Raw genomic sequence first — 14884 nt, 5'->3', positions numbered from 1 at the left:
GCTGGCTGAAATTAACATCCTCTCTTTGCTCCTTTAAAGTAATTAAACTAAGATAGGTATTTCAGAGCCTCAAATAAACAGAGAAGTTTGGGTTTTTTCTTCTCAAAGAAGAGAATTACCTGCTACTTACATAGCATCCAGATTTGTCCCATTAAAAGCATGGCCTTGAATACTGGTAAAACCATTATTGTAGAGTTTACTGCAAGCAAAGAAGAAATTACATCAGTGTATTCTGGGCTGCTTCAATACATGAATACCTAACATCCTATGCATCATTTTTCTTTGCAATAGCATATTCATGGAGGGTGAAGTTTAATCTCTTGAAGAAGCAGTAGTTACTGTGCAAGGTCAAACAGCTGCCCAGAAGCATTCCTGAGTGCACCTGAATCAAGGATGCCATGTGGCAGGTGTGCCATCTACCTCTTTTTACAGCAATGATAGACTAAACCACTTTGTTATAATTTTCCCACTCTCAAACTAAAAGCAAGGAAACAAAATCCTGCTAGGATTGATTAAGGAAGGCTACAGGAACTAACCAGCAAAAAGGTCTGATTTTACTATCAGGCATGCTTTAAAGTTCTAGAATTCATTCTTTTACTCCTTTAGAGCAAAAGGATTTTTTTAGAATTTCTTTAGAATTCATCTGTTTGCATTCTATTGCTCTTCCTCCCAGTTTAGTTCATAACTCATTACAGTAATTTCACTCCCATCAGCTCTTTCTTTTGGCTCACATTGACTGACTTGCATTACTGTACTAATAAAGCCTCTTATTTGGCCTTATCATAAAGCAGAGCACTAGGGCTCAGGAGCTCAATCCCTGGGTAAGGACTGGGTGCCCAAAGCTGGCTCGCTCATGCCAAGGCCGCAGGGCTACCATCTAGCAAGCATGGTGATTATCAGCTCTATAGGGATTGCAAGCTCTTAGGGTTTCAGCTTTGCTTGCTAGGTAGTGGTGCCCTGGGCTGGAGGCTGCAGCAGACGGAAAGAGAGGAGAAGGAGAAGGCGCAGGCTGTTCCACGGAGATGGCTTTATTTGGGGAGGTCCGTGAAGGGTCTTTGCTCTTCTTCTTTCTCCCCTAATGGGGTACAGTATGCTTCTTTTATAGGGTTGGAAAGGATCCAAGCTTGACCAATGGGTGAGGGGTTAACATGACATTGCCTTATAGGGTTACAGAGATAGGTTAGGGGGTGGAGGACAGGAAAACAGGAATTTTCTTTTGCTGTTTCAGCATTCCTATTGTTCATATCCTCCATGGTGCTTTTCCGAAATCTATGGGGTTTACTACACTGTACTTTATTTAAGAATTTTCTTTCAAATATAACTCTTCTGATGTTTGCCATGCATTAGTTTCCATGGTATGCACCACTCAGCTTGCAAAAAATCTTAGACACAGTTATAACCCTGATGACTCTTTACAGGGGGAAAACTTTGCAGACTTTCTCCTTTGATTTTTTTTTCCCCAAATATAAACATTCACTGGCACTGGGGTCATAGAAAAACTACTTTAGTCAAGCCAGTTTAAAGAAAAGAGCGGGACTGATTCAAATAGCTGTCAAAGTACAGAATTTATGCAAACTAGAATATAAATGCTGTCTGTCTGTGATGTTTCTCTGTTGCAAACTACTAGAGAATAGGACAGGAATAATTTTTTTTAAAACATTTTGTGACTTAAACTGGAAGAACTTACAGGGTTAGAGATTCATTACAAAGCCCATGGAAAGCATTTGCAGGCACTGAAGTCATGTAAGGATTATCTGCAATTTCACTGAAAAAGGAGACAAAATATTGCAATCAAACATCTGCCCAACAGAGCATCTGGAGAACAGCTTTGTTATTAATTGTTATCTGCCTTGATAATAAATAGAAGTTTAAAACATAAAATACGTGAAAATTAATTTATTTAAATAACGAATATTAATATATTATAAATAACATTGCCATATTTATGATATTATAAATTTATTTATTCAAAGAAATGAATTTAAAATAATAACCTGTTAAGTTATATCTAAGGCCAGAAGATACATGTAGGATGAAGAATTGAGCATATTCTAGCACCCAGGAGTATAGCTCATGAGGTAATTGGGTTTTGTAGTTCTGGTGGGGTCTGCCAGCCTGTGTGATGATAGTGGCCAATGGCACGGACAGGCCCCTGGTCTCATGAGCCAGAGAATCTGCAGGGTGAGTAACCAGTTGCTGCAGTGTCAGTTGAACAACCCATGTGGCTTTAGAGCTGAAATCCTGGTCTCTAAATTCAGATAAGATATCAGATAAAACCTTATTCAGGACAGGGGCATTTTACTTTACAGAAGTGCATCTAGCACATCTCTTTCACTAGTAAGTGAAATAACTTAGTGATTCTTCTCACCTCTTGTCCAAAGGAGTGTTTCACTACTCATTTCTTAAATACTTTTTTTTTTCTCCTACTCTGCCTTCTTAATAAGTACTTTGTATCTTCAGACCAAAATTCTGTTGTAACAAAATGGAGAAAGGGAAACTAAAGAGATTTACTATTACTAAACTGGAGAAAGGAGAGAGGAAAAGGCTGGTAGAAGCAGAGGGAAGAGCCAAGTGTTTGTTTGCCCTTTTTCTGATTTTTCCTGAATAATACTACAGTCTAGAAATGAAATAATTGTGAAAAGGTTTCTTTTTCTTCAGCTTGTGGATTAGGTACAGCCTAATAAGGCCCATGCATAAAGTCCATGAACTGAGAAGTCCTAACAATTATCCATGTGCCAGAAATAACTTCATTCATTTTCTGTGCTACATTTGTGCATATATATGTGCTAACACTGAACAGTACTCCAACCATTTTCATTCCAGGTAATTTTCCCTGATAGGTGGTTTCCACCACAAGTTATTTGGTTTTGACATTTTGCAGATTGGTTCATTTTTTTCTAAATAATTGATTACTTGCATGTTGCTTGACCTCAAAGGCAAATAGTAATATAATGAATGGGTTTCCCCCAAGCTATACCTTATTCATTAATTAGAAGCCTATTATTTTTGAAGCCTTTTTTTTTCTTGATGGAAGAAACAAAAAGTCTTTCATTGAATAGCATTTAGAAACAGATATCATAGAACTATCTTCCTTGAAAGTACAGCTCTATTCTTCTCTGTGCAACATATAAGACCTATATTTATCTTTTCTTAGTTATTGCTATAAAAATATCGAGGCAAAAGTAAAACAATGTTTGGCTTTCTCCACTTAGAAAGGCACTGAGTTAGTTAAAAGAAGAACACAGATGGTTGTATAGCTGCTTTGTTTCATCTAGCCTGTTCAATTCTTGGTTCTCTCTACTACGTAGAAGTAGATCTAGCAGAGTTTTCAATCTAAGCTGAAGCCCTTCTGGTCTTTGAGAAACTCCCTAATAGTTTTTAGGATATAGTTACCTCTCACTCAGAGCTCTGACTGGCTCAGGTTTCAATCTTGGAGGCCTACAGCCAAGGTGAATGTGTGTTAGAACAAAGCTTATTTCTGGTCTCAGAAGATCCTTGGAAGGAAAGATCTCATTGCTTCCTACAGGTCTACACTTTTTAGCAAAACAAGCAGCATTTCTCTATTGCTCTGAGGTTCATCTTGCCCGTGGCAGACCATGAATGCAGTGGGAACTGACCCTTCTCAACCAAAACCACCTCTTAGCAGCACGGAAACACGGCCTGTGCTAGATCATCAGTCACATCTTTGCAAATCACCTTCTAACATAGCACTTCTCATTTTTATTTGCCTTTTGCCTCGCCCATCCAGCATTCTCTTCCAGCTGAAAACTGCTACAATATAAGATTTCTAACTCCTCTGGGACCAAGTGACCAAGATACTTCTACCTTGTGTCAGCCTGCAAGTCTTCATCTGCAGTACTCTTCCTCCTCAGCTTGATTACAGCTCATAATTCTGACTTAGATTAATATAGGTGGATATTGTCTGTGCTTTTTAAATACCAAGGAACTCCTGCTTGTTTTAGAGTTCAAAGCAGAACTCTTTGTTTCTATAATACCTTTAAGAATAATAGTGGGCGACCTCCATGTCCCCATTTGCGTTCCTATTCTTTTTCTTCAAGAAATTGTTCTGCAGTTTGCTTCACCATGCCAGCAAAATTTGTTAGAAGAATTTTGATAGGATGACTTGATGTTCGAAGGATGTATGCCAGCTCAGGTCCCATGTGTCACACTATTCTCACTTCATATTAATTCAGCCAATGCAAAACCAAAATAAAAATAAAAGCAAAGGGCCTGTAGAAGTTGTGTGTTATAAATGTGCTGTGTGTCCATGTCTCTAATTCAGGTCAAATGTGTAGTGCTAGGGGAGCTGGCATTTTCCAGATTTGGTGCTAATGATCATTGAAATACTGCTTGAGAAAAACCACTTTGTCAAACTTAAACGGTATTTTTCTCAAAACCAGAAATGTTCATTATACATTTTCATGTGGTCTGAGGATGGCAATATCCTAACAAGCTGTGAGGACAGATACTTACAGCAAAAAATTCACATCAAATGAATAGATTTTGTTGAGGTCTGGAAATACTTTGAGTCCAGTATTAAAAATACCACTGAAAGAGAGGAGAAACAGAAAAATTTACTGCATCACTGAACATCAATGAACAATGTATTTAAAGTGTTCAACAGTGCAGGATGGTTATTGTATCCTCTCTATTGGCAATCAATTCATTTATAATCAACTGTCCAAAACAGAAGGATGCAAGAACAATATAAAAAGTTCAAAATGCCAGACTTATGATAAATTATAGAATCTAAAAAATGAGAACACATATTAATAAGACAGCCAGGTGGATCTGTATCTTGTGAGGCTGATAGGAAGAAAATAATTAAAACTCTGCTTTAAGAGTTGTTCATATAGCTCTAAAAAGGGAAACTGTCTATAATGTGAAATGCTTAAAGCCCCTTCTTTATAAACTCCTGTAGAGTGAAAACAACTGTAGTTCTCAATTTTTAAAACTATTATTCTGAAATGGATTTTTTTTACTACTTCCTTTTTTTATTACTTTCACATCTATAGGAAAAACCTGGACAAATCTTTCCTTCTTGCCACTGCCCCCAACCACATACACATGGAGGCCTTTCTTCCAAATATTACTCAAAATCACAGAAATTTCTTTAGAAAATCATGAGTAATTTTCAGGATTTCTTTCTGCCATAGAGGTCATATGAAATCAGGTGTCTATAGGTGAGCTTTTCACATTTGGCTGACAGGTATGCTTTAAAACCCTGTGTAAATATGTAGTAAATACTAAAAAGATATATCTGTTGTGTCCCTTCTTCCCACTGTTTCCTACAAAAATGGAATAAGTCAGCACTTATCATAAGAAAAGAGCTAGCTGTGCAATTTTGCTAAGGAATATTAGTGTATTCTAGATATTTAATGGATAAGACAAATGGGAAAACTACTGATGAATTTGTGGACATGTTTTTCTTTCTCACAAAAGTAGTAAGAGTTCCAACCCCTACCCTTGCTGGATTTCTGTCATTAGAATAAAGCAACAGGGAAAAACATGGCAGTCAGCTCCAAAATCAAATGCAAACTAACAAAACTGCTAAAATGTAAAGAGTCATCTGTGAGATTTAAATACCAATTTGTTGCAGATACTAAATACTTACAGGTATTTCAAAAGTGGGAGGTTCTTAAAGGCATCTGGATCTATGTAATCCAAGTTCCTAAGATTTCGAATTTCACTGTAAAAAGGGAGGAACATTGATAATTAATATTTAATAATGTATCACAACAGAAATCAGCAATGTTAAAATGAAATTTCAGGGACCTAATTCCTGCAACAAGCTTTTTGTACTGGACAGCACTAACTCAAGACCAGAGCAATCTTAAAATGATGCATTATCATCTGCATAGGTGCCATCCTGGGACTGGCCTTTTGAAGCAAGGGGATAAGAAGTACCAAAGATTTGATTATGGATCCTTTGTCTGCATGGTCCTAAAATCAAAACAAATACCCTGTGGTAATGGCTGTTACTTTGAACATGGTGAGGGTTTTGTTTCTGCAACGTTGAGTAAAAAGAAGTAAAACCTTTGTTATTTGTATATAATAATCCTATCAAATTACAACCATTTATGCACCTTATAATTTTATGTGCAATTTTTCTGCTTACTTTCTTTATGGCTCTGACAATATTTTGTATTACTTTTTCCTGTCTTTTACAGAGCTCATCAAGTGATGGCTCAGTCACTTAAATCAACTTTGTTCTGAGACTTGAAATGGCCACAACATTCACTACATAACCATGCCCAGCAGTATAGAGGATAGCATTTCTCTTGCTATACAACAAGGCAAGATGTAACATAGACTTCATTCCTTATATCTTCTGTCCACAGTTAAGTCCTTAAATACTTCTACCCAAGAGAAAGCTTGGTCTGCAAATGTTTTTTTAGTCTGCACAAGTTGAAAAACCAGCCTGACACTAATCACAGCTGTGGCCATGATGGTGCTTTCTGTAGATGTGTTGGTGGAGCTGCTGCCCCTCCAGCCACCACCATCATTGCCTGGAGTCATGACTCTTCCTCACTTTTCTGAAATGTTTGTTTCTTCTCTTAGTACAATTTCCCTTAATTATTCTAATTCTATTTTTTAGCAGATTTCTTTCATTTCTATCTATAACAACAGTCAGCAGTCTGGCTGCACCAAGCAGACTATGCCAAAATTCTCAGTCTTGAGGTAGATTCAGTGGACCTACCAATTTTCATCTTTTATTTAAAAAGCCTTCCCCCATCACATGCAGACTTTTAGTTTCTTGGACTCTTTACTGATTCCAGCAGTTTTGCATGGATAGTTTTGCATGTTTGCTTCTTTTTGTTTACTTTAAATCAGCTCTAGACACTGGTCTCATAACACTGCTGAAACAACTCTCAGCCTTTCTTCAAATAGAAACCATATAGAAAGAATGGTGCCAGGCTTCCTTCTGATTCTAGCAGTGGAGCAATGGGTCTGAAGAAAACATTGCTAGCTACTTATATGGAGAAATTTGATGAAGATGACAGATTTAGATGGCATGATGTTACAGGTTATGTGGGTGATCTTCCAGCCTTAAGTCAGTCAAAGAAATGCTGCTGCTGGACAGAGACCCAATGGGCAGAAACCAGTAGAATTCAATTTACCATGGCCTAACTGTGCCAAGTAACCTATATAATATAAAATCAGAAAATAGGGATTTAAAACTACCTCTGGCTCTGGAATTGTGTTAATAGGATAAAATCAACCCAGACAATTTGTCTAAGAAATAGAAGTGGGAAAAGAGACAGAAGTTAGTAGATAAATCACTATGTAGACACTGGTACAAAGATTTCAACCTCTCCATATATTTTTGTACTGACAAAACAGTTCTGCTTCACCTTTCTGCATCGGTTTTCTCTCTGTTTACTAAAACACTGCAGGGAAATGAGGATTACCCTTTTACTTGAACGTTAAATTGATGTCATTTATTGCTCTAGTGCTGCTACTGTAGTGCTGGATTCAACTATTCTTCACATCTGTTAGCTACTTTGAACTGTAGCTGTGTTTCTGTATTTAAAAGAAATCCTCTCGGTGTCAGTTTCTTGCTTCTCTCCAATTATTTTAGTAGTTATGTAGCTATCACATTCCCAGCAGTGGAATTTGCTTCATAAACATTAACTGACATGTTTTTTCCATCACTGACTGCTTTTAAAATGTTGGACTTGTGAGCTTTCTGGCCTGATCCTCTGTGGACCAAGCATATTCCAGGGAAAGACAGTCTTCAGTTCATCCTTTAGCCTGGAAATGGATAATGCATAGGAGTATCAAAGAGTCATCAGGTTTTGGTTTGTTGCTATTCATAGCATTCTGCCTAAATTATTTGGATGAGGGTACTGGAAATAAGAATTCAAAATCAGCAGATGGTACTAAAATTAAAAGAACAAAATAATGTAATGAGATACAATTTTGATTTATTAAGTAATTGGACCATGAGAGGACATTTGCTGATTAAACAATGCAAATTAAAAGCTAATTAATCTGGGAATAAAATATTTTAAACAGCCACATGAGACAGCACAGTAATGAGAGAAAATCTTAAATAATGTGAGTAAGGGAATCAATATGATTCAACTAAACATTGGGAAAAGGTTTATATCCCTGCTGTCCAATTTTCTTTAACTGGTAATGTTTGGATTCAAAAAGAAGTATGCTTTAATATATACTGTATTTATACTTGCAATTCATCCTACTCTTTGCATTGCAGAGGTGCCTTGAAGCCCAAAAGGAAGAAAAGGGCCATTGTGGAGCAATGGACAGCCAGGCTCAGAAGTGTCTAGACAAAACAGATGAGAGAGGTATAATAATAAAAGGTGATTTGACAGAAGTGAGTGCTCCACTTATGAAAGAATGAGGACAGAAATCCAATTTTCCCTACTTCTAGTCCAGTCAAATGTGCCTCCTGCATTTGACTGGCCTGAATATGTGGCCTCTCATTTTATCTGGGTGAAAAAGAGAAGGATCTCGTGTGCTGTAGATAAATGTAGGTAACACCAAGGCAACCACAGCTGAAGTGCAAAGAGTAGATTCATTCCATCATCTTGTTGGCTGGAGGATTGAAAAAAAATCAAGTAGAGACACACAGAGTGCTAGGCTCATATTAGCAGGGGCAAAACACAGTGGGGCCTGGCCTGAGTGCTGCCTTACATATCAAAGGGGGCCTGGAACACGTGCAAATCTTCACCGGGCTCTGTTTTACAATCTCTGCACTTCTTATCTCCTTTCCCTGCTTACAAAGAGGCCCCAAGTCTATAAGAAGAATGCTTTTAAGTCTTTCACAATTTTCTGTTATCTTGTGAGAAAATGCCACTTCTTCAGTAGACAAAAAATAACCAAAACAAATGCAGATGCGTGAATTCTCTGACACTGTTTTCTAACATCTCCTCGGTGCAAGACTGGTCTCTGAATGAAAACAATTCTAACCCAATTTATTTTTCTCTCTTCTTGCCAATCTTCTCTTTTCCAACCCTTTCCTTCCCACAGATCTTCATTTCCATTCATGAACTGTGCTGCTGTCCTTGTTTTAAATACTCAAACATGATCAGTCTTAGAGTACTGGAAGGAATTCGTCTCTAAAATCACAGATTTAAAAGATATCTACTGCTCCATTAATATTGGAACCTATGAAGTTAAGCCCATAAGGAGGAAGGATATTTGAATAATTCTGATCTCATCAATTAGCAGGACAAACTGCATTTCACAATTTCTTTTACAGTAATCAGGCATGAGTTATATACTCAGACACATAAATGTATGGTCCTATTTTTTAAGCTGTTATCAAAAGACTGCTGTGGTATAAAGATTAATCCCAAAAGGTCCATAAAGATAGAAGAGCAAGTTGATTATCAGTAAATTCATTAAGCAGGGTTTGCACTTTTTATCTTCTATGAATTGGAGAGTTGAAAATATTAAAACTTGTGAACTTAAAAAGTTACAGTACTTTGCAAAGCAGCTCTATGAAAACTGTTAGTATTTGAAGCTGCCTAAAATGCAGATAAAGCCTAAGAGTATACTTAAAATGCCTAGTAAGCTAGTTCTCAGATATCTACGTGTGTCTATGAGAGCTGATTTACAATTACTTTTGAAATGCAGCTTTAGAAAATAGAAAAATCACAGCATACAGCAGTGTTACAATTCTGAGTCCTTCTGGGCATTAAGTGCTTTTAAGGTACAAGAAAACCTGAAACAGTTAGAAGGCATTTTTGTTAACCATTGATGCAAAAAGGCAAAAGGTGCCCTGAACAAACATTTCAGTCCTTAAACAGTAAACTTTGCAGTCCTAACTGAAATTACTTAGAGATGATCATTAAAAAAAAAAAAAAAGAAGTATGCTGCTACTTACCCACTAAGTAAGAGAATTATTAGTGGAGTATTTACAAAAGTATTCAAAGTTGCTTTACAAACTCTGTTCTTTCTGTTCTTGGAAGTACAGAAACAATTTTAAAACTCTCTTATTTGTACTTTAAAGACACTTGATGTTTGATATTTTAGTTCTGGCACTCATACTAAGAATTTAAAATGTACTAGGTTTACAATCCAATCACCACCTGACTGTCCGAGAACAGCAATTCACTTTTCCTTTTTAATGAAAATACACAAAAAACTTTATCTCATCAAGAATGGATGTGCAGAGAAAGTCACTTGATTTTATAAAGATATGTGTCAACACTTACAAATAACTATGAACTTATGTTTAGTTGCAAAACTATAACTACTTTCAAATCCAAATGTATCTAAAAATGAAACTAATAGCTAGAGCTATTCAAATATTTGGCTAATTAATTAATTGAGACATATGCTTGCCAGCTAACTTTTCAGAAATGTTAATATGCTACTTAAAATTTTATCTGAATTTGGTAACATTAAAAGAAGCACAAACGTTTACATATGTAAGTGGAATCTAAATTTCATTTACCAGACATATTTTTCATACCTGCCTTGCAATATTGATACATTCTTGAGTATGTTTAAGCCCAGAATTCAGAAATTGTGAACCTGGATTTAGGCTAGTAATATAATCATGTTATGCTGTGATACCTACAAAGACTAAAGATATCCAAGTCAGCAATTGTGAAATGTTTTAAATAAGCTTTATTTTCATTGTATTGTAATAACCTGGGACCCCCTCTCTACCTTCTGTGATTTCACAGCTACCTTAACTTCTCTAACTTGTTCGTCTACTTCCATGTTTTATTCTCCCCCTGCAGCCAAACCATCCATGTTATTTCATCTGCATGCACCTGTTTAAGCCTTTGCACCAGTGGCACCAGAAAACTGGCTTAGGCTCCCAACGATCTACTCCCCGCCTCCAGACTGCAGATTTTAACAAGATCGTTTTGCATAGCACTATCCCAGCTCTGAAATTCACTGCAGGTACACAGCATTCCCCCACCAATCTCTTCAGTCTTCCTCTCCAGGTGCTTCTCTCTTCTTCCTGCAGTGCTGGATCCCCTGGCCTGGCATCACGAGCTGTCCAAGAGAAGGGCAGCCCTTGCCCAGAGGATGGAGGGGCTGCTGTGCCCCCAGCTCCATCTCCCTGCAGGGCTGCAAGTGCTCCCCCAGCAGCTCTCCAAATGATGTCACAAATATGAGGACAAGCCACTTGAACCTTAACCTTTGGCCTTGTTCCCAAATGCTTTTTATGTGGTTGTATAAGAGGAGAATGCTTTATGAGTTAGGAGAAGAGTAGGGAGAGACCAGGGGAGGGTGAGCCAAGACACAGAGAAAGAAGGAAAAGAAAGAATGAGGTTCTGAGGTTCTGTTTGCAGGAATGTTTCCCTGAGAAACAGAGACCTAATTACAACAGGTTTTTATTTAGTGTAATGTTACCAAGCTTCAGTTCTACTAGTAAGGCAACTACAGAGAGACACTGATTGCTAATCAGACCCTTTCACAACTACATTTACAAAAAATACATACTTATGTAATTGTATGAGAGAGACAGATCTGAATTCGTAAACAGACATGCTTTAAAAATGTAAATACAAAAGGAAGAAACAAGAAGCCATTGTGAGACCAATTTAACACAATTGAGGAGGAAAAAAACCAGCAGAACTGTGTTCCTTATTTACATCTTCATAGAGTGGAAGTTTTGCTATTAATTACCAGCAAAATGAGATGTGGCTCATTAAAATACAGCAGGTGATCCATATCCTTAGTTTGCAGAAATTGCTCAGTACTTGAAAGGCATGGATGCATTAAAATATGACCCTTATAACCCATAAAATGACCCTTATAACCCATAAAAATATGCTTAAAGAGCTGAGGTCTGGAAGGAACAGAAAGTCAGGACAGAGGTACATGAACCAAATAAGCACTGAGAAAATGGGTTGCTGAAGATCAAGGCTGAAGTGCACTAACTAAGCTTGGCAGACAGATCATGATGAACACAAGATGCCTATTCACATACACTTGGCTTAAAGCAAAGCATTAGTTTCTTCCTTCTACAAACACTGAATTTTCTCTTGAAAAGTTTTTATGTCTAAAAAGAAATGTTTTGAGAATGAAACTGTGTGTATAAGTTTCAGTTAGGGTAAAAAGATTATTTATATAAAGCTGCACTTTATGAAAGTTCAAAGAAAAACAAGCTGTAAAAATAAAACTCTGTGAAATGACTTTTCAAAATTGTTAATCTCAACCTCCTTTAAAATACATTGTGATAATCTTAATCTACCATTATTTTAGCATTAATACTTTAATATGTAAATGGAGAACCTTAAATTAATGCATAGCACAAGTTGCAAATTTATCCCTGTATTATCCTGCTGTTTGGAAGGTAAATCAAATTCAACAGTGATAGGTTTTAACAAATCAGGAGTTATAGAAACAATTCATAAAAATTATCAAATCTATAAATTGCTTTCTTTAACAGCTTATATGCAACTGTCTAACTTGCCAGATGCTAGGATATTCCCTGATTAAATTATACATGTGCCTTACTTTCAAACAGATTTTTTTAAACCTGGTAAGCACTTTTAAGTGGTAGAGATGGCCCTTTGTGGGCTATCTTCAAAGTCTTGGGGTTTTCCTATAACTTTTGTGAGCAGAGTTCTGATTTCTTGTCCTAGGCAATATTTTTGGCTCTTGTGCAGAAAAAAGAAAAATCTTGTATGTCTGTCTACAGTTTCTCTTGGCAGTGCTTTGTGAGAAATACAAGGGGTCCCACATTACCATACCCTTGTATAGTGGAGCAGGAAACACTCCCTCCATGGCCTGCCCACAAGCCTGTGCCAGGGGTGACATGAGAGTGTCATGAGCCTGTGAACTCTGCTGACTCTGCACAGACCTGCAGCTTCCCAGTCATGGACAAGACATCCAGGCCTGGGGGCTGGAGTGGGTGTGATTTTGGAGCTTTCTGGAGCATTTTATCTTTAATTTCTAATAAGGTGAACCACAAAAGAAGTACCATATGAGGAATTTGTAGTACATAGTGGCAGATACTTTATTCGTTGCTGATAAAATGTGCTGCCAGTAAATGTTTCACTAAAAGTTCATTTGTGTTCAACAAGAAATTTTAAAGACACAACAACTATGAAAGAGGAAGAGAGAGCATGGACACGAGAGGCTTAGAAAAAAACATCAATATAATAGGAAATGGTATTATAACCAAAGTAAGTACTGATATCACACCAAAGCCTTGCTGTGAAACTCGGGAATACTATTGGAGCATGTTGTTGGCCTGAAGTAGATCTCAGGATCCTCACACTCTGCTTCTTGATATGCCAGTCAAGTTCATGTTCTCTTAGAGGAGTCACTTACACTTTCCAGCATTAGTTTCTCTCTTTATCTTCATTAACAATAATTATATTTTTCTCCTGTAACTTTGTTAGTCTTTCTGATTCACACTGTGTAAAGTAAAAGGAAAAAGAATCGTAGAAAATACAGCAGCGTTAAATCATCATCTAATTCAGTCTCTTTCTCTGAGTGAAGATTAAATAGATCTATGGAATTTCAGATCATACAGCCATAAAGGCCTGCAGTGGTAGAGACAATGTCTCCAGGAAAACAATTCTAGTGTTTATTACCATAAGAATAAATACCAGCCATAGGAATACATTTCCTAGAGGCTGCCATGAGTCTCGTCTAATCTACTTTAACATTATTACTACTTTTTCAAACATTAGTGTGAAAATGGGTGGTAGCTTTCACCTCTTGCAACAACCTTTAAAAAAAATCAATCTGCCTCTGGCATATTTTCTTTCTGGACACAAAAGACTTTTCCCTCTGACCATGTTTTCTGGATCCATGGTGACCAACAGTGCTCTCCCATGGAACCTCTGCAAACAAAAATCTCTGAAATATGCCAAACTGTAATTCAGCTGAGCCTTACAACAGTGGCACACTTTCCAATCCCTCTTTTGAATCAGTAATGGAAACATGGAAGAGTACCAGATACAGGAGGGGTCCTTTGGAGCTCTCTATTCAATACATTACATTCTCATTTTGACAGGGTTCTGATGGATGACAAGAATTCTCTGGATGCATCCCAGCAGTTCTGTAACTGCCCTTAGAGTGTCACTTGGTGTGGACTGGTCAGAACACGAGAACAAAAAGATGCAGAAACACTTCCCAGAAGCCTTTTTCCATATTATTCTTGTTCCATTTAATAACCATATAAACACTCTTCATTTTACTAGTGCTCTTTCAGAATGATTACTTATTCTTCATGTCTCCAGGTAGGGCCATTTTGCTCTGTGCTTTGCTCCTTCTGATTTTATTTCTTATGCTTATATTACTGTTTTGCACTTACCTGCAGTAAATTGACAGAAATAATTCTTAGTTAGCATTTTATTTCAACTTGACATCCAGTTCATTATGCACTCCCACTAGTTTCTCAGTACATTTATCTACATTTCTATGGGAAGATAGAGAAAGGAACCAAAAAGATGTATGGAAAACAAGCACAATGAAATAAGCTCAAAAAAGAGACTGACTCACTCCACATTATGGAGAAAGGAAATGAAAAAAGGAATATTTAGCTACATAGGAGACAGGAATGAGGAACATCATCATGTATTTTATTTCCACAGATTCCAAATTTATCTTATCACTGTATTCATTTATTTAATTACAGTACTTACATGTGAGTGACTTTGCTTAAACTGTTGAAGGAATGGGCCTCCAGACTCTGAAGTGTTTCATCTATAGAGATGTAACTAAACACCAGCAAACAGAAAAATAAAGAGGTCTCAGACACTGGGAAGCCACAGCTAGTGCCCATCATGCCACTTCATTTGTTGTCTCATTATTTTTCTCATCCAGCTATGATGACACTCAGAAAGAGAGCAGGATTTAAATCAGATCAACACTTGGCAGCAGCCTCAAGGCTGCTTATTTTCCCAGCCCTTATTTTCTTCCTTCTCCCTCTCTC

At 37.1% G+C, this 14884-nt stretch overlaps 1 protein-coding gene across 1 annotated transcript in view; it reads right to left on the bottom strand.

Moving 5' to 3' along the window:
* The window catches only part of TSHR (thyroid stimulating hormone receptor), a 47673-nt gene that overhangs the window by 19964 nt on the left and 12825 nt on the right, over positions 1-14884 (bottom strand). The window contains exons 3-7 of the mRNA XM_066552731.1: positions 14595-14669; positions 5615-5689; positions 4474-4548; positions 1688-1765; positions 131-199 (exon numbers count right to left, since the gene is read on the bottom strand). Of these exons, the coding sequence (XP_066408828.1) occupies positions 131-199; positions 1688-1765; positions 4474-4548; positions 5615-5689; positions 14595-14669 (372 nt within the window). The remainder of the gene's footprint in view (positions 1-130; positions 200-1687; positions 1766-4473; positions 4549-5614; positions 5690-14594; positions 14670-14884) is intronic.

The sequence above is a fragment of the Molothrus aeneus genome, chromosome 6 (assembly GCF_037042795.1).
Source record: "Molothrus aeneus isolate 106 chromosome 6, BPBGC_Maene_1.0, whole genome shotgun sequence".
In the NCBI taxonomy this organism is placed as follows: domain Eukaryota; kingdom Metazoa; phylum Chordata; class Aves; order Passeriformes; family Icteridae; genus Molothrus; species Molothrus aeneus.
The sequence above is the reverse complement of the archived record's forward strand: the minus strand, read 5'-3'. Positions and strand labels throughout refer to the sequence as shown.